This window comes from Lytechinus pictus, chromosome 3 (assembly GCF_037042905.1).
Source record: "Lytechinus pictus isolate F3 Inbred chromosome 3, Lp3.0, whole genome shotgun sequence".
Classification (NCBI taxonomy): Eukaryota; Metazoa; Echinodermata; class Echinoidea; order Temnopleuroida; family Toxopneustidae; genus Lytechinus; species Lytechinus pictus.
In genome coordinates, this window is record NC_087247.1 from 5,147,979 (window position 1) to 5,174,149 (window position 26,171).

A 26,171-nucleotide genomic window follows, 5' to 3' on the forward strand; every position below is an offset into this window, starting at 1 on the left:
GAGAATATATTCAGATCAGAAAACACATAGGATACATAGATCTATTTTTTGTTGTTGAATGCCTGTTCAACTTATTGTTTTTGTTAAAAATTGGAAGAGTCTAAAATATCCATCGAAGATGTACATTAATATCTATATTAGATATTAATATACAATGTAGTCATCAGTCTCATCAGACAAGTTTTTCATGAAGTTACGTGTCTTTTCAGTTCAGTCTTTAACTTAATTAGTTCAGTGTGTAATTAATTTTTTCTTCTCCTTTTCTTTTCTTATTCTCCTTCTTTCCCTTCCTGTTCAGTAGTCTCCAGTCTTCGTTAACACATAGGCTGACCCAGGATATTCTAGATTATTTTATCACCTTTATTACACACCTATCACTTCGGGTTTTTTTAACGGAGAGGGACCCCCCCCCAAAAAAAAGAAGAAAAATGCTCCTACATGTCCTAGGGTCTTATACTCTACATATTATTGTAGTGCACATCTACCACCTGATAAATCTTGACTAGGCCTCTACCCCTGGCACTAGAAAACAATATTATATTAGAGATAGACTACCCTACTCCATAGCTCTATCTTAACCCAGGGGGCTCCACCACCGTAGCGTAGGAAGCGGATTCCCCGTCTCCCAAAGGTCTAAGTTAGAACCTACAAATGTACATGTACTAGATTCTATTTGAATTTTAATGTCAGAGTTTAAAAGTCAGGCTAAAGATTATACATAGAATAGATCTAGAGTAACATTTGTAGTTCTAGTAGATCTATAATATTAGTATTAATATTAGATAGATCTAGGCCCTACAAATGATTAGCTTACTAATGTGTGATGTAAAGACAGTTTCAATTTTGGTCCCTAAAATAGACAAATAAATTACAAAATACAAGCTCGCTCGTTCTGCCTGAGTTAGATCTATTCTAGATCTCTTGTATTGCTATTGAAAGTAGATTAGGTCCCGGATTAGGTATCGATTTTGATCTATAATAAAAGCATGAATGGAATGGGCCCAAGCCAGACCCAGTCCAGGGGCAGGGCTGCACCGCCTCATTTCCTGGTCAGGAGTCAGGACCAAGGTCCAAACCGGGGTAGGCCTAGATCTAGTAAAGTAGTAATACAATGGTAGGGCCAGCTCAGCTAACCAAGACAAATTTAACTTTGAATTTCTTAGACCAGGGAGGTCTAGTCTGAGTCAAACTTAGAACATAGATAGAAAAATAGATCAGAATAGATCTACTGACTACTGTAGATCTAGACTAGAACTTAAAATGGTCCAAACTAGTATAGCTAGGGCCTGGCCCTGCCTACCTCAGGTGAGGGTTCGTTTAGTTCATAGGCTCCAATACACTTCACTACCGCCTACCTCAGGCTCAGGCGAGGGTTTGTATCTATTTTATACTAGGCTCCACTACCATGACTACACTTCACTACCACTACCCTCCGCCCCACTATCAGATACTAGATAGGTGGAGCGGAGGGTAGCGGCGCTAGGTAGGCCATGCCTAGACTCTACGTCTCTAGCCTAATTTTTTCTCCTAACAACATAGGCTCATAGGCATAGCCTAATATTTAGGCCTGGGCTAGGCCCCAAGGCAAGGGCCAAGTTAGACTTAGTTAGGGCTAGGCCTAATTTTCTAGCACTCTAACGTTAGAGAGTCTAGGGTTTGGCTCTGACGGTCAGTGAGTGACAGAGCTGTATAGACTCTATAGAGTATAGTCTATAGTAGTAGTACTGTATGGCTAGGCCCTAACTAAAACAGGGTCTAGTCTAATCCAGTCCTAGACTAGATCAAAGACAAACGTTAGAATTTAATTAGGCTATATACTAACGTCAGAAAGACTAACTTAAAGTTAGAATTATATTAAGAAATTTTCAGGAAGGGCGGGGGTGCTCTAAAATTGTAAAAAAAGTCTAAGTAACAGTTAATTAGCCTAGGCCTAAAAAAAGCACCCGGCTTAAAATCAATGTCCAATGTCGTGAAGATTAATTAAAACTTTTTTTCTGTCTGTGTACATTCCACGCATTATTCATTTTCATACGACACCGGAACCTTCAAATCAATGTCCAATGTCGTGAAGATTATTTAAAAAAAAATGTTTTCTGACGGTGTGGATTCCATGCATTATTTGTCTGTGTTAGACGCCGGAACCTCCGGCTAGCACTGCGTGTGTTGTACGGCTAAAAGTAAAAGCAGCCGGAGAGTATCCGAGCAATCATTGCATAAAATTGACGGTGATAATAATTCATTTAAAATATCTCTTCATATTTAGAAACATTGAATTTGAGTCGGAACGTGAGATATATCTATTATCTATGATATTTAAAAATGAAAATGGGATACATACCAAAATATGCCCCTATGGCTATGCCTATGCCGTCAGCGAAATTATTTTTCCCACCGAGTTCTGGACCAACATATGAATATTCATGACTTGCGTCTTCGGATTAAGAGTACGCATGCGCGTGGGAAGCCGAAGACCTTTTTTCGCAAGAACTTGCTGCAGCTGAAAAATGACAACTTTTGCCAAGTTTATGTCAACAGGCTCGTTCATGACTATTCAGTTTATGTAATGATGATTAAGGCCCCCATTCCACAAAACGGAGACCGTTGAAAGACCACTGAAAGACTTAAAATTGATGAGGTCTTACAGCAGTCTTCAAGATCAATTTGTCATCTCTGTGGAATGGCTCAGAAAGACCCCTCAAAGAACTGTGAAAGACTGATGGATATTTCTTGTCTTACTGGTCTTAGACTAGTCCTATAGAGATCTTTCAATGGTCTTTCAGAGATCTTTTATGCAACAAGTGATCTTTCAGAATTCTTTCCATGGACTTTGCCTGGTCTTTCAATGGTCTTTCATGAGTCTTACAGTGATCTCCGCAAAAATCTTGAGAGACTGCCGAAAGATCATTGAAAGACTATGAAGACCTTTGAAAGTTCATCGCAAGACTGCTGAAAGACCGCTGAAAGACCACTGAAAGACCATTTTCTTGTAAGACCGTTGTAAGACTGTTTTGAACCGTTTCAAAAAGTTTTGGAGCCCATGAAGACCACGAAGACCGCTGAAAGATTGGTCAGGACTCGTGTAAGACCTCAAAGACCATTGTAGGTTCATTGAGAGACCTCTATAAGATCGACCAAAATTCATGGTCTTTGAAAGGTCTTTCAGCGGTTTTGCTCTCTGTGGAATGGCCCCTTAATTCGCGTCATAAGCTAAAACAATACATAAATATTTTTATGCAACGGAATTTATGTCAACGGCATAAGCTATGCATGATTTTATGTCATGATCGAAATTTATGTCATAATGACATAAACTTTTTTGCAACAGGGCCCAGTGGTCTGTTTTAAAACGGGGTAAAACAGTTTTAATACAATAAATTTGTAAGGTTACATGTATACACCAAATATCTATTTTCTTTAATTTTACACAATTTACACACATGCATGTAATATTACACAGTGCAGTAAGATTACAGGTGTTCTCGAGACTCTGCTGCAGGAATTTTTGGTTTTTTAAAGTAGAAATTTTCTAACAGTGTATGAAAAAAAATTGGTTTGATGCAAAAAAAAAACAATTATTTCTACTTTTGTCGAGATCTCGACAATAAGTTGCAAAGTCGCAAAACAGAAGAAAATCCAATAAATCTTATTTCGTCTTTTTTTTCATCCTCACAAAACAGTTTACACTCTCATATAATTTTTTTTTTTCTTTTTTAGGGGAAGGTGGGGGGGGGGGGGGGGGGGTTGGGGGACCGGAACTATGAGGGAGGCTTAAATGAATGTCTTGGCTCATATCTTCATATGTTTATCAGAAGTACAGAAAACACGCTGAGAACATCGGAAACAGAAGAACGGAGGAATAAAACAGTAACGAATACAGGCATTGATATCAGAATTCGTTAAAGGGCAAGTCCACCACATCGAAAAGAGAATTTCAATAAATCCCGGGGGGGGGGGGGGGGTCAAATATAATGCTGCAAACATGCGTGACCAAAAAAAAAACGCGTTTAGAGGGGGTGTTTTTCTTTTCAGTTTTGGACGCGGACAGCGCGTGCACTCGTTAAGAAAGTTGTGATATTAAAAAAATCCCCCTAGTTTCACACAAAACTGGCGATATGCAATTGAGAGAGTCGATGATATCACACACACACACTATTTCTTTTCAATTTTATTGTACGGACTACACAATATTCTTCTCTTCAATTGAATTCCACATAATTATCAAAGTAGGAAACAAATGTAGTTTCACATTATACATTTTTAACGAGTAGAAATTGAGATATTTCATAATTTCGTCATGTGATAAAAAAATGCAAAATAAGAAGTAGGCCCTAATTGGTTGGTTCCCTCATTTGCCATTCGAACAGGATGTGCATTTATTTCTATTGTAAATTTAAAGCGAAATGTGCTTTCCATAACTTGGCGATTGGCTTTTATAACAATTCCTTTTGAGAGAAAATCTTGTAAATCTTTATACAATAAATTTAAAGCACACGTAAAAACTCAATGTCCTATTGTTTTATACATTTATACACTCATTTACTCATTTTGGATGGGGCAGAACGTCAGGATCAAAACAATCATTAAATGTATAAGTATATTGTGTAGATTTTCAATTTTCGTTCACGTATAAAGCACCAAGCGCCAAGGTTATTTTCCCCACTATACATGTACACGTAAAAACTTATACCTCTTAATTGTTTTATACGCTCATCACACTCATTATGATATGGATTGCACGTACAATCAACACGATTATCAGATTTACGGGCATTTCGAACTTCTTCGAATAAACATGCGAAGGGGGCTAAATCATAATACATGTAATTATCTATTTTATGCAATGGTATCTTTGAGAGATCCCATTGGGCAAAGGTTAAGTGATAAATGCTAAGCAAAGATAAGCAAATGGCGATTAAACACACCCACCTTGTGTCAACGGACCGATTATTGATAGGATCAAGGCTGTAGACTGTATACATCACTGGTTCTAGAAACAATTCCTATTTAATTAATAATGTCATCCATGCCACTTTGGACAACAGTTTTATAGTAAGATCGAATTTCAGTGAAAGTGCCGAGTTATTTAATGAACAATGTGTTAAATAAGCGGATGAGAGATAAGGTTTTAACCACTGGCGGATGGATCGGGGGGGGGGGGGGGGGCACAGTCGGCCCGTGTCCCCCTTTTGATAAGCAAGATTAAAATTTGTAATGTAAAAATTCCGTTAAAACAGAAGTGTGTCCCCCTGTTGAAAGCGAAGACCTGTTTTTTTTGCTTGTCAATTTTTTTCGAGAATGAAATATAATTAATTCTTGGTTAATAATCTTCTTTTTTTGTTGCCTGTTTTCCTCGGAAAAATGTGCCCGCCCCTGGTTTTAACATTATTAGAGTAAATAATGTATAGGGTCCGCCTTTATAGTGTTGGATTTAACTATAAGATTGCATGGAGAAAAATGCATAATTTCCAAATCGTATCAATTTCTCGTCGGGTATTTTAGCCTAAATGGATATTTTCATATTAGACCGATCATCATCAAAGCTATTACGTTATTTCGAATGACATATCAACGACGGTTTGGAGTCAATTTTATTTTTATGACTGTCGCTTTTCTATAACTCTTTTTTTATCAGTTTATCAAGTTATTGATTGAAATAGGTCGTGAAAGACACCACCCTGTGCATACACCGCTGTGATAAGCTTAATCAATGTACAATTGCTACTTACGCCCTATGCCAATTAATGTACACAAAGGAGGTAGAGTTTGAGGATCATGTAACTATAACATGACGATTGAATAAGTGGAGGTGTAAGATCACTACCAACAAATATAATATGCTGCTGCTGCTGATGATTATGATGACGACGATGATGATGTTGTTGAGGCAGTATAGGTTCTTTTTTAAACAAGTTTCTTTCCTTTTTCCTTACTCAGCTGTAATGTTAGAGGGAGGAGGAGGAGTAGTAGAAGTACCATTTATATTATGATTATTAAATTATTACCATTAAATTTTATTATGTTTTTGGTAGTGGTCTTATACCTCCACTTATTCAATCATCATGTCATCATGTTTTGTGTACATTATTCGGCATGGGGCGTAAGTAGCAATTGTACATTGAATAAGATTGTCACTGCCTCCACATGCCTCCACAAAATGAAGAAATAAAGAAGAAGTAGAAGAAGAAAGAATAAACAAGAAGTGTATTAATTATAAGACATGTAAGAGGAATAAAAAAATAAGAGAAAGAAGCAAAAGAAGGAGGAAAAGATGATAAAGAAGACAAAGAAGGAAAGAAAAAGAATGAGAAGGAAGAGAAAAATTGATCTCTCCTTCCCAAACTTTCTTGTTTGATAGTAATGTCTTGCCCATAGATGACGCCCTACCACGTAGACCTTGTCGGTTTTTGGAGCATGTGGTGTGTGAAGTTTTTTCAGTCTTCTTTTTATCAGTACTAATATTAAAATCTGATCGAAATCCACCATGTTAAGCTTTTAATTGTGAGGGTGCAGGGGAGGGTCTTCAGAATAGCAAAAGTTGTGAATATAATTATTGTCTCCCTCTCCGCCTAATACTCCACATCATATTCCATATTGCTCTATTCATAATTATCATTACTGCCACGCCCACCACCACAACCACCACCATCATCATCATCACCATCATCACCATCATCACCATCATCATCATCATATCATTATCAGCATCATCATCATCATAAAAAAATAAGAGAAAGCACAACCACCACCAGCATCATCATCATATGATCATCATCACCATCATCATATCATTCTCGTCATCATCATCACCATCACCATCATCACCATTATCACCATCATCACCATCATCATCATCATATCATTATCAGCAGCATCATCATCACCATCATCACCATCATCATTATCATCATCATCATCGTCGTCTACATATCATCATCACCATCATCGTCATCATCATCAGCAACAGCAGCAAAACAACCACTTACCCCTGCATGCTTCGCTAACACCATCGCCTCAATCAGATATTTCCTTATTCAGAGATTGCGAAAGTAAAAAAAAAATGGCTTTACGAGTGATTCCTAATCACTGCACTCAGAACAAAAGAAAACACAGCACACATAATATTCGTTGTATATGGGTTTTAATAATGTACATGTATAGATACACCATCATTAAAGTGGAAAGCTGTAAACGTAATTCTTCATAAAGTCGAGACATATGCCAGTACTTATTGGTCGACATTGCCCCAACAAAATGTAAATAAAAATCCCACCCTGTTTGTATGCATCTACCTATACTACCGATCGGGAATCTAGGGCTGAAATCAAAGACCTGATAATAGCAAAAAAAAGTTGTGTCATTACGTTAATACAATATTGAAAAGCAACCAGTGCCATGAGAGAAATATAGTCCCCATGATGAGATGTAAAGTCGTTTGTCCATTGTCCAAGGCAGCTGAGTGAAGGGTGTTTTTGTTGCTGCACAGACCAACTTTACATGGCGGAACTTTCGGCTATACATGATTAGGTCTATAATTGTCCCTCTGTTTTCGATTTGAGTCGTGGTATTGAAAGTACACTAAATTGTTAGTTCATGCAATATTTAACGCGGGGGGGGGGGGGGTATCGATTGAACCCAACATAGAAGATGAGTATTAAAGAATTCAACATTTACCGATTCGAATCATGTTACTCATGTCCATTGCAAGATATGTTGTATTGAAGGGGGGGGGGGGGGCGACCAAACCCAAAGCGATTAAATTTATTCTTAAGAAGATTTAAGAAGCAAAATAAAAGAAGAAATGAAACATACAATTGCAAACACATTATTTGAGCGATTAGTTATTTACAAATATATATCTATTTTCCATCATATCTCTACTACAATTTTTACACAATGATAGCCTATATAATTTATTTACAATATAATTCTTCTTTCGCATATTTCCTCATTATTTCTTTTTTTTGAATACGCGCATATTTATACTCACAAGAGGAAAATAAATATATCACGCTCTACATGACGTAACAATAAAGACTCTTTAATTATGTACCTCTCATATGTGACGTCATCACTTATAGGAATGCATCGTCTCCTTATTGCATTTAAGTCGTTTTATGTACATGTACATACAACTCATATCTATAACTTACAACTTTCTTGCTTTCTACACTTTTTCTTCATCTTTTCAGCTGTATGTCAGAAAGTACCAAACATAATAAATCTATTTCAAAGGTTGTAATTTTAACAAATCTATTTTCATGTCCCCACATATCAGGAGGCGCGTATTTTCAGAAAATCCAAATAGGGCCTAATCAATAAAAAAGAAAGCAGGGAAAGTGTCCTTTTTCTTCATTAATATTACGAGTTACCTCAGGCAAATTATAAAAAAAAGTGTGAAGAGTTTATTCCTATTCCCTTTGATATTTGTTCAGATAAAAGGAAATGAGTTATCAAATAAAACCATTGACCAATGCATTCCCTTATACTTAACGGTTTTTTTTTCATGGCGAGATAAGCAAATTGAGTAATAAGAGAAACCGGATAATGTAATGTAACTGTCAGATTGTAATGGATCCTAATATACGTATCTTGTATGAAAAAAATTAAATCATGTAAATTTCAATCTGCAAGTATTCCTTTATCAAAATACAAAGTAAACATTAATGAAATCACCTGGATTATCATAATGCTGTAAAAAAAAAAATAGGCACATTCGTGATGAAAGGCATTCGAATAGTCATAATTATGCTACAAAATGTCACTGACAAGTGATTTGAATAATTATTGAGTTTAGTTTATCATCATTACTAAATCAATATATCATCTCCTTTAGAATTAATTACATGTAAATAATTCGGTATTTTTAAGGATTTTTATTTCTATTTGTGTATATAAACATCGCAGATAATTATCATTTTCACCATAATTATATTCTTGTTTGTGAGCAACAATATCCAAAGTCTTGGAAAGGGAGCCTGGACTTTGATATATACAAACTTGCAGCCCAATTTCATTTCTGTTATCGAATTACAACAACTTACATATAAACCATTTTCATATATCAAAAATATAATTTCTGCAAATCCACAAAGGCAGGAAGTCTCTTGAGCATTTCATTCGTCTAGCTGCTTTTCTCATCGTTCTTTTTTGTAAAGGCAGTGGTTATAACATTTCAATTAAGGCGTATTTGGTCTCAGCATTGCGTGGTTGAACATTTTGAAAGAATTTATTTAACATATCAATGCCTCCATATTTGCATTTTCGAATCAGAAAACTACTTAACGTAAGCTTAACCAGACGGATCGTGATCATGTCCTGAAAATGGTGTTTATTCCTGAAAATTGATTTATTATTAAGTACTTAATAATTTTTGCCAAAATGATATAGACATATTAATGTGCACGGCTCACGCGGCCAACTCGACTTCCACTTGGGATCGAAACGGCACACATCATTTTATGTAAGGAGGGGGGGGGTGTCTCTCTCCAGATGAAAGTTGGACTATCCCTTGTTATTAGACTTTTTTGTTGAAAGAACGTACCATTCGATTTCAACCATCTTCATCTTTCCTCCTCTTCCCCATACACCCCTTCGCCACGTTTTGATAGACGATCGGGTAGCTTGTGCCCCATGTGTCGTTATATTAGCTACGCCAAAGCCAATAAAATAATGCAAATTTTTGCGTTCAGGACCCAAACGTCCCCTGCAAAGTTGATAAGTCTTTCTGGCGATTTCAATGTTTCTTTATTATCATCCACACTACTCGTCACCGCTGAACGCTTTGTTTTCCAGACCTCCATTCGTCGTGGTGACGCCATTTTTCTCGTTCTCAACGACCAGTTCATTGTAGACAGGTGGAGGTAATGAGTTGTCATTTAATGTATCGGATATGTCACTTTTCTTCGCTTCTACTGATATCGTCGACTCGTCATCAAGTTTCTCCGGTATTGCTGGCTGGATCTTGGGTGAGGTGATGATATGAAGGCGCTGCAAAACATAATAACAATGATACATCACTTTCAGTATATTTCTTGTTCTGAATTTCACAATAAAAAAAAAAAATGGAAATAAACAGATACAGTAACTGATCAATGTTCTCCTAATTCCGTGAAACTGGCCTTACTTCTCGTTTACAGGTAATACAAATATTGACTTTCTCCTTCAGGAACATTTCCTTTCCATCGGCATGCTCAGGTACATAGATGTTTTTTCTAAGTAAAGTGTATTTTTCCTAAGCACTAAAGTTACACAGCTCGGAGACAATATAATATCCCTCGACAAAAATATAATTGACGAGGCTCAAAGAACACGAAGAATATCATATTGACCCTGAAGAAGTCAATATCTGTGTAATATATGACTACAATTATAGTCAAACATGAAATTACATTCATGATGATGTAATGTTAAGCGTATAGATCTATATTACTTTATCACACTTTTTTTCAATAAACGATTGAACAGAACAACTATTTCATTTACCTCCATAAATGTTCCTGGTGTCGTAAGGAAGATATAGATGGCGTAGATAGGCACCCACTGCATGGAGACAATAGCCATCATCCAACCAAGGATTTCACCCCAGACAGGGTAGTAGTAACTTTCACCATATTTGGCAGGTTGGTAATCGATAAGACTGAATAAGAAGATTCCCTGTAATATATAATCATAACAAAACATGATGAATAATCAGTTTTATGGATATGTAAGACTATGTAAGCGCCATGGGCGGCGATTCGGGGAAGGGGGGGGGGGGGAGGGGGGATATGTCCCCACAGCGAGCTTCAATTTTATAGGACCCAATGGGGTATGGTTCTTTCGGCCCCTTCCCGGCTGACCAAGTATCTCGAGAAATCTCCGCTCCTAGGAAGTTTATATGACCGTCTTGGGCACCTAATAAGGTGGATATTTGAGCGATGTACATGTAACTCAACGATATTATCATTACTGTTAACTTAAAAAAAATATGAAAGACATTAAAGAAAGAAGAAGATAATTGAGGGGGGGGGGGCATTTGAAAGGGCGCTTACCAAACTGACTGCAGGTGCGAGACCAGCCCAGCAGAGAGGCCAGTACCAGCCTGGAGTAAAGCCCATGTTATCGCTGATAATATTATAGAACTTCTTGATTCCATAACCGTACGAGAGAGCAATGCATTCCCAAAAGGCGACCCATAATAAGCACATGCCACTAGCTCCGTAGCTGTCCATCAACTGGAAGAAGTACATCCCTCCCTGTAAGAAAGGAAACATCAAAGTATGAATGTCAATTACAGATCAGAAAAAAAGTACAAGTAAGAAAACTACATGTAAATGAAATAACAATCTGCTGAACTCAATCAACATATTCTTCAATTAAGTTTCATAGCAAAATATCCTATATGATTGAAAAACTTGAAGAGGCGGCCGAACCTCGGCAATTTCCCTCAAAGTGTAGGTCATTTTTCAAGTTTTACGTTATTGTGCTGCACGCAACCCAGATGAGGTAACTTCAGACCTGACAGGATTTTTTTCCTTTAAACCCAGAAGCGGTAAACATCTGGGGCCCATTGCATGAAACCTTTTCGATAAAAACTCTGGTAATTTTTTTTTGCCAGTGTTTTTTAATGTGTCATTTTCAATGGCATGATTTTGTTTGCCAGAGTTTTTGTATATTTGCCACACTTTTTTATGGCAAACGTTTTATGCAACGGGTTCCTGATGTGTTATACCTGGATAATTATGCTGCATAATTGTAGAGCGCTAAGAAACTTCTGAGAAGTAAGTGATATTTGGTCAAGTACAATGATTTGGGAATGAATGCCGTTGTCATAAAAAAGTATTCGTTTGTGAAGTAGTTTTCAAAGGGCCATTCGAAAATGAAATTAAAATTTACCGAAAGAAGGCGCTAAATTTCACCAAAATTAAATTCAAATTTTCGAACAGAATTAACGGATTTGAGTTTACATACCTCTGTCACGCATAGCAGTCCTAGAAGAAAGTCCAACGAGCAAACCACGACGAGAAAGACAGCACGGTTCTGTCTAAGGTTGTACTGAGGGAATTCATCCATCAACGATGTTACCAAACCTTCCAAAATAGCGAACTGTCAACGGAAAAACCCCGAAACATTGTAAATATAGCACAATTTACATTGTACATTCATTCGTAGGAAAGTATGTCATGTGGTTCAATGACAATATGGGAAGCGCCACGTAAAGGGGGGGGGGGGGGTAGGGCAACCGCCCATTTGATTTTCAAGTAATAAAACAGAAAGAGGAAAACAATACACGATAAAATAAATGAAGAGAGAATAGCCTTGACAGAGGAACAATGAAATGCCCCAATCTTTCCTTATATTTCATTACGAAAAGAAACAATCATCGTTAGGTTTATTTCCTTTGTATTACATACTTGGTGGCCTATAGGCTTAGATTGTAATGCTTATAAGACGATTGAGGACGGAAAAAAAAGGTGAAAACTGACGTTTTACCCGTCGTTATATAGTACATATATCTATCAGAAAAAATCAAACGAACATTATTAACTTGATTGGACAACACAATTCCCTTTAAACATTGAGATCTCAACATTTGCGATTAGTTATTGAAATTCAGATTATTTTCAGAGTAAACTCCCTATTTTCCATGATAAAGATGACACTCGGAGAAAAATCCAAAGCGATATATATATACTCATATCATTGCATTTCTGTCAGTAAATGACAGACACCTAGAGACTTATTCGAAATACTAAATTAGATAGACAGAAGGACAAGTACTAAACAGACTCAATGTGTACTAACCTGGCTGTCTAGACCTAACATGATCAACATGGCAAAGAAGATAACTGCCCACGCCGGTCCACCGGGCATGTAGTACACAGCTGTTGGGTAGGCTACGAATGTAAGTCCAGGACCTACAACAAAAAATGGAAAGGCATATATTCGCGATAATATTATTCCGTATTGAAAATGATACATGAACTCCATTATATATTTTTTTTCAGAATGGTCTAACCTAATAACAAAAATTGTAGTTTATGTGTCCATAGGTATCTATTTCTTTCACTGAAATAAAAAGTGTAATTTTGCACCCATCAAAATAAAACAACGTCGTTAGCTTATTTTGGTGCACATTTCGAACCTTTAATGGAGAAGTTTTTTTTTTGCACCTGTAAGGGTGCAGTTGGCTACGTGTACATTTAAATGGTGCAGAATTCTACCCCAAAACAGTAGAAAAATATGTATTTGAACAATGCAACCTAAAATGTAATACTTCTTTTGGTGCAAACATGGAGCTATCATAGCTCCATGGTGCAAACAGGCATTAACGGCCACATGAACACTATATTGGTGTATTTTTGCACCTTTCATCACTTAAGGAGCAATATTGCACCCAAAACATGCTGCAAGTGTTGTATTTATGGTACAATCTTGAGCCCCCTATTATTAGTATGTAGCCAGGACAATTATTATGTTCTGGGAAAAATAGGTCTATTTGCTTGTTTGAACAACTACCCTCCAAACGCAATTCTTTCGTCTACCTTTTCCTACTTCTTCCTACAACATCAAACAACTAGACTTTACGTTGTCAACGGCATTGCCCGATGATGTTGTCCTTGAATTTAAACCAAGAGGTTTTGGACCTCGCGTGTATAAATCTTAAAAGGGGAAGTCCACCCTGAAGAATCGTTTGTTGTAAAAAAAAAAGAAAATAATAAAACAATATTGGTGAAGGGTTGATGAATATTATGAAAGTTTTGGATTTGTGACGTCATAAACGAGCAGCTGCCCCATATGTTATGTAATAGTAACTGCATAAATTTCATTTTTTTAATAGTTCCTGATGGCTTATTTGTGTTTTCTTGTCAGGAACGGGTGTGATGTGATTTGACTATTGATATACTGAAGGTACAGTAAAAAACATTTTCATTTTTCTGAAAAAATAAAATTTCATTGTTTTTTTACCATACGATATTTAGTAAAGCTTCTCGCATATGACGTCACAAATCAAATAATTGAAATCCTAATAACTTTTTAATTCTTTGATGGATTTTTTTTTCAAACCTTTGGAAATACTTTTTTATTATTTTCTGCTATTTTTACAGTAAATTTTTTGTCAGGGTGAACCTTCCCTTTAAATATCTTGAATGACGTACCTTCATCGACGACGTCTTTGACTTCGACACCCTGTTGATGGGCCATGAACCCGAGGATGGAAAAGATGACGAAACCAGCAAAGAGACTCGTACCGGCGTTCACGACTCCTACGACCAGCGTATCACTGAAATATAGCAACACACACAAAAAGTGAATGATTAGAATACAAGAATGTTTCGGGTACCTCAGATGGAGATACGATGATATTTAAGATGCACTTGTCATGTTAACTTGTTCCAGCATTTTAAAACATGTAATTTATCTGTTTGGATGTAATGTCGTTATATCAATACAATGATGTTCTGTTAGTTGATAATTCTCTTTTCACGAGGAATTTCAAATGTTACACGTCTTTGATTCATTGCAAATAATTTCTAGATTTTTTTTTTGTTATTCATATGGACGCATAAGCAAATAAATAAAAATTGAATTTACTCGGGTGAACAGAAATGGTACTTACATCAACTTAAAAGAAAAACAGATAATAGATATAGAGCTCCTTAATCACATCTAATTTTTCATATGAAATGAACATTTATTATGAATTTTGGATCAAAAATATAATGCCAATTTGAACCTTATACAAACAAGTGTGAATGCGCAAAAATAAATAACAATCTTCCTTCAATCGTATTTTGGTATTGATATTTCAGAGAGTCGCGGATGCCATTTTGTCCATTATTCTGTCGTTCAAATGGGTATAATGGTCACAAGTTTGCATTCTTGGTATAAAAGAACAATAGATCAAGGGTCCGTTTTATAAAAGTTGTTACAGTAACAAATTTGCAATAACAGTTAAAAGCTACTAAAGTCATTCAATCTGATTGGCTGATCGTAAATTTGTTATAACAACAAGTCTTTAGGAAACCGACCAAGACGCTATTCAAAGTGGTTCTGATACCTTGGTCTAACAATGGTACTATAACAAACATATTTTGTGATGATTACTTACAGCAGTGCATTATTCCTGACTTTGTTGTAACTACCGAGTGAAATGAGAGATCCAATACCAACACTATAAGAGAAGAAGATCTGAGTGGCTGCATCAATCCAGACCTGAAGAATCGAGTGAAATTGAAAAGTTTCTTTAAAATATATTCCTCTCAAAATTAATGAAATTACAATTCAGGGGATCCCATATTATTAATAATAATGAATAGAATGAATGACAAAATACAAACATTGTAGGAAGGTTAAGCATCACTTTTTAATTGTAGCCCTTATGTAGGTCTATAGCCACATGACACCTATAATACCTCACTCCCTTGAACTACACAAGACTTATGACATATGGCATACCGGAGCTCAATTCTTCATCCTATCAATGTCATGATATATTAGAATCTAAGAATGACATGCACAGATGCAAGTCAAACAAGATTGACTCTTCTTCAATGACGTCATGAAATTACTCCATCAGCACGGCCAGGAGACTTACCGTGGGGCTCTTGAGTCGCTCCCAATCTGGGGTGACGTAAAACTTGATGCCTTCTGAAGCGCCTTCTAGCGTCAGTCCACGGATAAGCAAAGCCAATAGAATGACGTATGGGATAAGAGCGGTGAACCACACAATCTATAGCATAAAAAAATAACAAAATAATTAATTATCCTTCATCCGTGAATTTTCCTAGGGTAAATCAATCTATATATCCATGATATTGTAAAGCAACAAGATATGGTGGAAATAAAGCTTTTTTTAGAGAGAGAGATTAGAAAAAGACTTCAATGAAATTTTGGTGAAGGCAGCAGCTGAAAGTTTCAAAGCCTCGGCGGCATTTTCGTTCTGTTGCATCTGCAACATTATAGAGGTTTTGCACAGCAACGTACGGATGAACCAAGAACAGAGAAAATGTATTATCAAATGCCCGTCAAGAAAAAGAACAAACAAGAGTTCTTTGTCGAGAGTTGGTAAATCAAAAGAGCATTTTAGTCCTTGACTCGGAACAAACGACGTATTTGCAATTTTTCTTCAGCTTCGAAACTGAGGAAGAAATTGCTGTTCATTGTCATTTGAGGGGCATTTTTCAATACATTTACTGTGTTCTTGATTCCTTTGTACGTCGCGACGCGTCTCTAAGCGAAAACTCCTTATTGGTATTATAGAGGAAACCCTTTAACATATTCGGTTCCCTACGAATATCAGGATTTGTCATAAGAACCTGTGGCAATTACTATTCTGTTATTCTATTTCAGATACGTTTGTGAACTTTGTATTGCGATGAAAATATTGCGTAGGATTCCTGCTTCTGAGCTTGATAGAACACGGTTCCTTTGTTTAAATATCTACATAGGAAAGACGGAAATAATATGTAATTGTCTTGACCTACCTTTCCAGTTTGTTGGACTCCTTTCCATATACAGAAATACGTAACGATCCAGGCAAGAGCTAGACACCCAACCAGATCCCATCGCAATCCTCCCACTTCATCGATACCATCCGATATACCTAGAGCTCGTTTTCTGAAAATAAAAGTTGTATTGTTGTATTCTATCAAACTGTCATTGATCATAATTACAATGGATAATTTTCATCAGATTAGGGACCCGTTTCGTAAAAATGTTTTCGAATGTATTGTTGCATATCTACAGTTTTACACTTGATACACGTAGGTGACTGAGAGGGCGTAATTTGATTAGTCGAGAGCAAAGTTCTCATATTGTCACCAGTCTGTAATTAAGATATGTTTTCATGGGGCGTGGCACCAATCCTTTAAAAATGATATATACGCTCTCAGCTCACCGTTTCTAACCAACCCAGGTTGCTTAAAATATGAATCGTCCAACTGTTGGTTTAACAATTCCCATTTCGTTTTGAGTGCAAGTTTGTTTTAACCAACAAATTGGTAGGTTCATATTTCATCCAACCTATTGCTTGTTAATCAATTATTTCAAGGAATGTAGTCGGACTTACTCCCAGAATTGTTGAGCGGGCGATTCTCCTTCCGATTGGTTGAGATAGATGGAGGAGTTGGTGGTGCAGAAGAACCCTGTGGGGGCGGTGCAGTTGTCCTGGAGGGCGGGGTCGTTGCAGTATATATCATTCCAGTAGTTATCACAGTCACCCCAGGGGAGGGTGGAGGTGAAGGAGGAGAAGAGGTAGAAGAATGACCAGGCGCAAATCACGATGTAATAGGTGCACATGATCGCTGCTATCGTGGCCCCGGCAAAACCAACACCTTCAGAAAACAGATGAAAAAGTATAAGAGAGTGAAAAAAAATGATTTAATCGACTGATCGGGTGTTGTGACCTGGCATGGATTTTGCTTGCTTGAAGGAAATAATAACTGAAATGAGAATTGTGAATCTAACCTTCATTCCATTTATTATGATATATCGTGATTATAAAATGTACTTTTTAAATTCATTGTTCATTGTTAGAAGAAAAGAGATCCAGGGGTGGGAGACGCTTGGAAGATCCGCCACTGCATTGACTATACAAGACAATATTTTTTTTCAGGAGGAAAGGGTCTTCCCTCCGTGGCCGACATTCATGAAATTCTGCCTCTAAATTTACCGAGATCGTTGACTTCAAAAGCACCTGGGGGGGGGGGGGGGGTGTAGAGTCTTGGAAAAACGGAGAACTCTTTTTTTCAGGAAGTAGACATATTGGGAAAGGACTCTGCCATGAAGTATCACTATCGCATTCAGAGAAAAAATTGTACTTAATAAAATATAAAACTTCTAGTTTTCTAAAGCTAGTTTTATTTTGCTCCAGGAATTATACCCGACCAAACATAATTTATATTTCCATGTTAAATCGAAACATACATCCACTACAATATTCATTTCATATCATCCACACCATATAGCAGCTTGAGAATAGTCGCATTCTTATAATGAAGTGACAAAGTGGAAGAGACACCAATATATTATTTATCTATTTACTTATTTATTTATCTATTTATTTATTTATTTATTCATTCATTTATTTCTCTATTTCTCTATTTCTTTTATTCTTTATTTATTTATTTACTTATTTATTTATTCACTTATTTCTTTATTTCTTTCATTCTTTATTTATTTATTATTTTTGTTTATTTTTTGGAGGGGGGACTATACCAAAACTTAGGAGAGGCTTAAAGTAAATTTCGTCGCAACTACACAGTTTGACCCTCACCTTTCAGAATGGGGAAGATCTCCCATACGGAGATACCACCGACCTGTAGCATCTGACCAATGGAGATCTCAAGAAAGAATATAGGTACACCACTGATGATGAGAGAGATGAAATATGGAATCAAGAAGGCACCTAAAGAGAGAGAGAAAAAACACATAACAGTATATAAATAAACAGTCATATAAACCATATTAATGTAAGAGATCGATGTTACAAGTCCACCATCCATTAAAAGAGGGGGGGGGGGGGATGGGTCTAGAAACAAACATCATTGTACTTGAATATTGGGCGTACACAGCTGTAGATATTAATAATCTTTACATATAAACTTTAAAGCCCAAATAAAAATACTTTGTGACTTGTTTTCCAAAGAACAAAGGAAGCAAGTACTTAATACCATAAGTCACGCATCTGACACGCAAATATGTGTTGTTTACTTACATCTTGTAATTTGACACTAAACATTATCACCAGACAATTCGAATTTTCATAAAGCTTATCCTAATGTTCATATCCATTTATAGAGACAATACATACCGACAATTTCTGTTGATCAAATTACAAATCATATGCACAGGGGAAGTTTCCAACTTCTGTAAATTCAAAATCACATTTAATATTTTACAATGCAAAATGTCCGTCGTTACCTCAAATTAAACTTAGTTTTAATTTATATAAGGGTTATAACCTCAATCCGTTTCATCGGCAGTTTGTGGACTTAATACAAGATAACGGATTGTTATTCTAAGGCGTTTATATGATATTGTACTGTATTTACGATTATTCTTTGAGACGATAAACAGCTGCTTCGAACTGCTTATTTGAATTTACCCAAATCTTGATTCAGATCTCTGTCCCTCTTTTGAAACGATAATAAAGAGGATAATTACATGAGTCAAGTTCCATAATACTAGAACAATTAGGCGTAATTGGAAGTTAAAAAAAGGATACTATTGTTTATTTCATGTAATGCAATTTTGATGCCCCTGGATGAGAAAGAAAAAGAAGGTACCTTATGCATTCCCTCCACAAAATCCATCTTTTCATATATAATTACATATTGAGTTTATAGCTTTTATGATTTATATTCTGTTAATTTATATTCTATATATTGATATTTTTATGATATGCTACATCTTAGTTGTAAATCTGTCAATCAACAGTCAATTAATTTTGTTTTAATACAGTGTATCAATCGAACAGTAAAGAGTAGCGATGAAATTGCTAATTGTGCATGCGCGCCAGCTACGGCGGATTGCTTGCAATTATAAAATAACCATCGCATCCTTTTTCGGTCGATAGTGAGATATCCTCTTCAAATATGGATAAAATGGGCGTGGGCATTGTCCCGCCTATCACAAAAGGGAGCTGCCTACGTCGTTATCAGGGAGTGAAATGTAATTGATCGCTCTGTATGGCGTTCTTCAATGATCAGACTACATCACATGACCTAGGTCGGGAAGGGGATACTTTAAAGGGACCGCAAAAGCTATGAAGGCAGATATGAATGGAATTTAGAGTCTGACCATCTTTTTTTAACTCCTGTGGGATAAAAACTATATAAGACACATACATATTCTGAATATTCAAATTATTCCACTAATTACAGCTACTTTCTTAAACTTTCCTCAACCCCTAAAGCGAATTATTTAGGGATTTTTTTTTTGAATAATGAATATAGCCTCTTCTTTCCGTTACATGTAACCATGCAATCAAATGTCTAGACATGCTCTTATCATGCGTATAGGTGCTGTTTAATATTAAACAGTTTTCGTATAGCGCATATCACATCATGATTGTAACGTCTTTATGCGCTTCCAAATGACTGGGATATCATTACCCCGGCTTTAATTTTAAGATTATTGGCGTTAAAAGGTTAATTTGGTTTGGTTTGGTGTTATTCACGATTTGAAAAATACATAAATATAAACAAAATAAACATTACATGATCAAATAAGTATATACAATATAACAATGTAAAAATAATCAAACTTAACAATGCATGTAGTACAAAATTATATTTCGCAGGGATAGACCCGTTTTGATTTGATAGAACGATTGAAATTTTCTGGCGTCATTAATGCAAAAATAACCAGGGTCTCGGACAACAGATGCTAATTCGATATAACTGGCAACATTAACATGATAAATAGCTGATGAAGCGTTGCTTTCCATGTGTTCTGTCTTAAGAATGCTTGGTGCAATATTACATGAATATAAAGGAAGATTGTCGTTTTGGAAACGTACCAACCTGATCGTAAAGATGATCAAACTTTATTTGATCAAACCCCACCATGACTTCTGTACCGAGATAATACATATTGGATGAGAAAAATATCCAGACAATATCGACCAACCATGAAACAATGGCCATGTCATTTAGGGACGCTTGTTAATCAATTATTTAATTCAAGTAAACATCGGAATAACCCACCTTTGCCCACCGAAATTAGGACACCTTACCCCATTCAGTTGAATAGATAGAGAAACCGAAATGAGATAACCCAGGGAGCTTCCTTGGGTAACCTAAAGGGAATTCTAACTAAATTATTTAAGTTGAAAAAGAAGGAAAAATCAGAGGCGCAGTGAGTTTCGACTTTTATCAGAATCGAAAATCGGACAAGCAAGAAGTTAATGATTAAACAAAAGTTTTATAAATTTGTAGTAACAATATTGATGGGGATTTCATATCGGCCACATGTTGATATAGATGTTGTCATTGTGATGTAGACTCAGAGTATTGAGGACAACTCTTCCATTTGTCCAGTACACAATGTTAATAAAAGGTCGTATGTTTAAAAACTACTACTATCATGATCAGGCTACGTTAAAGAATAAAAGTTCGAAATTTATTATACACTCTTCAAAGAGCTATATAATTTGATAGTGCATTCTATACTGAACTGTCAACCCAACATCGATAAAAACAACACGTGTTATTTTCCAATTGCATACACTTGATATTATCTTATCAGTTCGTCATATGACTTGCAACATGGATAATACCACGACACAAGTTATGATTATGAAATGTCAATATCGCTATGCGTTGGTCTTGTTGCAAAATCAATTGTCGATGTTTATCCGAGGTTGTTTTTCTTTTTAATACAAATAAGACAAAGATTGTGGTAACACTTGAAGTGTTATACAATGGTGTAATTTAACATCCCTCTCTCACAAAGGGCTACCAACTTTTATTTCTACTTCGCAGAAAGTTGGATTTTTATCTATTTCATTTCAAAGTGACAGTCTTTTTTCTAGCTCGAAGGGACACACGTAATCCCGACTTGAAAAGGCTGATCGCACTGCACTTAAACTTGATTATGAAATCTGTTCACGTTGGTCTTTCCTTAAACTTAAATACCTGAGGCTGTCTCTGTGATATTGAAATTAATGCTTTGGTGGATTTACTCCTATACTGTTTGTTTCTTTTACACATTTGCCCAACACATATTTCCTATTTTCAATAATTGTTAATTTACCCCATGAAAATGGGGTAAATTGTATCGAGGCTTTCTTTACCAACAGGTTTCTATAAAATCATGTGTTTGACTATAACTCATATCCAAATTTGATTACCAGATAAGCTCTTCACGACAACCCACGAAATTAATCAAATTATACAAGTTCATTAACATATCAAGATTAAAGTTCTGCTAAATCTATTGAATAATATTTAAAAGGAGTGAATAATTTCCGATAAAATTTTGTTCGTCGATTCGTAGACACGGTTCCTTTTATATCTAGTATTGAGGGACCCTTTGTCATATCTAGGAGCTTCAAGGAGATATGTTTGAAACTCCTATGTCATAATGTTTGCGATGCAGTCCATCCACGAGGATTCTTATGTACACACACCACCTGTAAATAAAATGACGCTTTCATTTTATGTATAGTTAAAAACGCTTTACCTTATGTTTTGCACTGAATTCTGTTTCATTGATTTGCCGAACGCTGCTTTAGCTCACGCCTCTTCCTGTACGCATTTTTCACGCCGACTTTGGCTCAACTCCATGGGCAATTCCTCGGAAAGATAGATTGCAAATCCACTCTTGGGGTACCCCACGCCATCTCTCTGGTACTTATCATAATGGAAATACAAATCCCTGTATAATTAAGCATTGTCTTGGATATGTCAGCCTTGTCCGTGTGTGTAAAACCACATCTTCTTCGAGTTGGTCGTCGAATAGCTTCTTTAAGGATTAGCGTTCAAAGTTTCTCGATAATCCTTCAACATCAAGCCCAAATCGATCGGTAGTAGCTTGAGGAATGGTTTGTTGGTGAATTGACGCAAGTTTGATATTGTGTGCATTCCAATTTGTTTAACATATTGGATGAAATAAAACAGGGAAAGGAAATATATATATATATATATATATATATTTCAAATTGCAGTAAAATCATCCCGACCCAATCAGGAGCGCTGACAGCGCCCGTGATTTTTGAAGTGATGAAAAAATACAGAAAATGGTAAAAGGAGAAAACTGGGAGAATGAGAAAGAATTAAGAAAGAGTGCTGAAAAGAGTAGGCCTGGCTAATTAAATATATAGTAACCTGGCAATACATACATTTGTTTTTATTGATGACGCCTTTAAGCCATCTTACCAAACATATCCAAATATTATATCTTGACGCTGCCCTATCGAGCCCCCCCCCTTTTTTTTAAATTTATTTCGTCTTAGTAATGGTAAACCTTTCATAAACCCATCCTCCAATTATCCGCCTATAAGAGTAATGCGGATAATTCAATAAAAATTGCATTCACAAACTCCAAGTCTCTGTTCACGGTATCAACTAGATCTTTTTCTATGCATCTTGAGCCTGAAGCTATATGCCTACTTCGGTTTACCCTTGAACTCTTGCTCATCCCAATATCAAAATCACCCATCCCGTTGTGTCCTATGGCAATCACTTTCATGATACGAAGGTTCGCCTACAGATTTCCTTATAACATTTTCCAATATAACCAAACTGTGGACGCAAAGCCACATACAATTTGGTTGTAGATTCATCATTCCTGCATGTGTTTAACATTCATATCTGACTTTGAAAGTTTCATAAACAGGTTGTCTCCTTTCGTAATTTTTTAGGTAACAGTTCATCAGGTTTATGGTGCATTTTTATTTTAGTGATATGCCATGGACGCTGATTGCGACCTAAGAAGGGCAGTGTTCATAAATTATGCTTGATATCTTTAGAAAAAAGTGTACTTTTTGTTCATTAATTTCAAATTAAAATTTGAAACTCTCAAAACAAGATAGTATGAAAATCTGTGTGTGTGTGTGTTGAGGAAGGGTGCGTGCGCGAGGGTGCGCGTGTTTGTGTGGGAGGGTATCCCTTATCCTAGTATTAACCATCATGACCACATAGCGAAGATGGGGGGGGGGGAGTTATATTCTCGGAAGGCAAAAATATATAGGGTCCTCATAATTATGTAGAACCACATCACTGATCCTCGTTCAGCCTTCAGAAGATATAGCACGATGGACTGGATGTAGAATCAAGCGCGAAGAAGTTGGTGAGGGTGCATGAGGGCGTAGTTCTGTGAGAGTGTTTTCGCGTGCAGAAGAATAATAATCCGTTTTTGACTGCGTCGTAGAACTTGTATGATGCTATTCTGTATTGTTTTTTCAACGATATTGTTTTTGTTCTACAATAGTTTCACCCCATGTCTGATGCTACGCTACACCAAGAAAATCCGCTCAATTCGATATGCCATTCTGAATAACATAGTAGCTTTGATCGGTCTGGAATTAGTTTCGTTGGTGTGACTGTCGCATCACGCAACAGCGCCCCCTAATTATAATGAGGGAAATCTCCAATTTGTATGGAACTTGCCTAAAAATTACACGTTAACAGGATATCCCAAACGCTAATTTCCACACTTTTACAAGGGACCTAGTACAGAATTTTACGAGGCGAGATAACCCCTCTAGAAAGGGTATACATTTGCCAGGTTCCCCTAAACTTGCATTTTATCAGATATTGGAAGTCTGATGCACGTTGCTTTGCCGAGATTTGTCGTTTCCGTGTCTTTATTGAACATCTCCCCTCACTTTTCTGAATCACAGACACACATCTTCATTACTAAGCAACGCTTGAGGTTGGGCTAGAATGTCGGATGACATCATGGATGAAAATGTTTTCAGTGAGTGTCCATGCGAAGAACGTTTCCCCCATGTCTTTCAGGATGTCCTTTAAAGAAGTGAAGAACCCGAGTGTGTCTATTTTGGTAGATAGCCCTCCAAGTCACTATCAAATTAGATGGAGGTGTTGCGTGAGGCAAGAGGAATAGACGAATCGTGAAATTTCTCCCCAGAGTCATGTAACTTTTGAACATTTAAGGATAGACCTAGGGCCAAACCGTTTTAATCTTTCCTGACATGTCGCTTATCACAAACTAGCATGCACAAGATAACAGAAGCTTTATAAAAAAAAATGGAAATATTTATCGGAAGCAACTAAATGACTAAAGATTAGAAACTCTGGTGGGAGGAGTATCATCATGCCCTCGGAGTTATAAAGAATATCATTCCTACAAGGGGGTAAATCAACAACAAACAAACAACTATAACCACGGAAGACATTAGGATTAAGAGTTAACCCCCCCCCCGAAAATAACTATACATCTCACTTAGCAAAATATTTTATATTCCTAAAGAAAACAAAATCAATAATTTCAATCTTTTCCACACTGGTTAAAATACAGTGTTTTTGTGCAATCCTTCTCCAATCCTGCCAATTATATTATGTTTGCGATGTTCACTTTCACGACTGTCATACCTTTCAAACTCTGAAATACTACGCTGTTGTGTTGACTATATAGGGGATATCACCTTTGTTTTAGACATTAACAACTGAAACATTTACAACCGGAGTGCCAATATTTATCATTCCTGGTTATCATCTTCTCAGACTAATTAGTCGCGGAAACAGGTAATGGGTTACCAATTAAGGATTAAAACAAAGATGAGAATGATAAAAGATAACTGCAGGATGCTTCGAACGTTTTTGAAAATAATTTCTCGTTGTTGAACCCATCGAAAGTGGCCTACATTTTGAAAAAAAAACCCACCCAACGATTTGGATCATAAAATATTCGTAAAAACAAAATATGTTATTTGGAAAATTATCCAAATGAATAGCTCTGTATGAGGCCGAATATACTTTTTATTTAATTTCTCTAATCTGATTTAACAGGCGACCATGAGGATGACCATGAGGAAAGTAATGAATGTTTCTGATTCATTTTTTTTCTTCTAAACATTTAATGGTCCTCCAAAAAGTGCACAAGTCATTACGCTCCAAAACTGATATGTGTACTACGCTTAACAATGAGTTTTTCTTGGAAGTCCCATTTATCTCTTTTTAACATTTTGCTGTTTTTTTTTTCTTGTTTCGATTTACTATTAGATAAACATTTAAGTAAATTAAATCACAAGGAACCAAAAACTAAATAAAAAGCATTTCATATACATTACTTCAAATGAATGATATACGCATGACCTAGACGGCATACGCCTCTCTAAAATTGGCTTATTAAAATTAAATAGTATGATGCTTCATTCAAAATTGACTAGCATAGCATGAATGTTTGGATTCAATTGAAGTTTTTTATACTTTTTCCCTACGAGTTGAATGCCAACATCGCAAGGCCAAGGAATTTGTGAACCCTCTGTCTGACTGTCGAATAGTTTCTTGACCTTCTACGATCGCTCGCCTCACGACGTCACAATAAGAACTAGCGTGTGTTCAAAACTGATTGAAAAATTATATGTAACCTTGGACATGTATGAAGCAAATCTTTCAGATCTTTTGTTTCCATGATCCATTTGGTGTTTTAATCAAGTTAACCAAATATGAGACATTAACCTGAAACTTTTCCCACGTATCTACAGGAGAAACAAAAAAAAA

The 26,171-nt window shown here is 36.2% G+C and overlaps 1 protein-coding gene across 1 annotated transcript; it reads right to left on the reverse strand.

The window, feature by feature from the left end:
- Nucleotides 1-7,121: 7,121 nt before the first annotated feature.
- On the reverse strand, nt 7,122-19,042 carry LOC129256011 (sodium- and chloride-dependent GABA transporter 1-like). Its single transcript, XM_054894321.2, has 11 exons — nt 18,257-19,042; nt 17,051-17,315; nt 16,467-16,599; nt 15,578-15,712; nt 15,092-15,195; nt 14,139-14,263; nt 12,784-12,896; nt 11,950-12,084; nt 11,031-11,234; nt 10,483-10,653; nt 7,122-9,987 (listed from the first exon to the last, which is right to left on the reverse strand). Exons 1-11 carry the CDS (start codon nt 18,483-18,485, stop codon nt 9,760-9,762), a joined length of 1,842 nt encoding a protein of 613 aa, XP_054750296.2. The 5' UTR covers nt 18,486-19,042; the 3' UTR covers nt 7,122-9,759.
- Between the last annotated feature and the right edge of the window lie 7,129 nt (nt 19,043-26,171).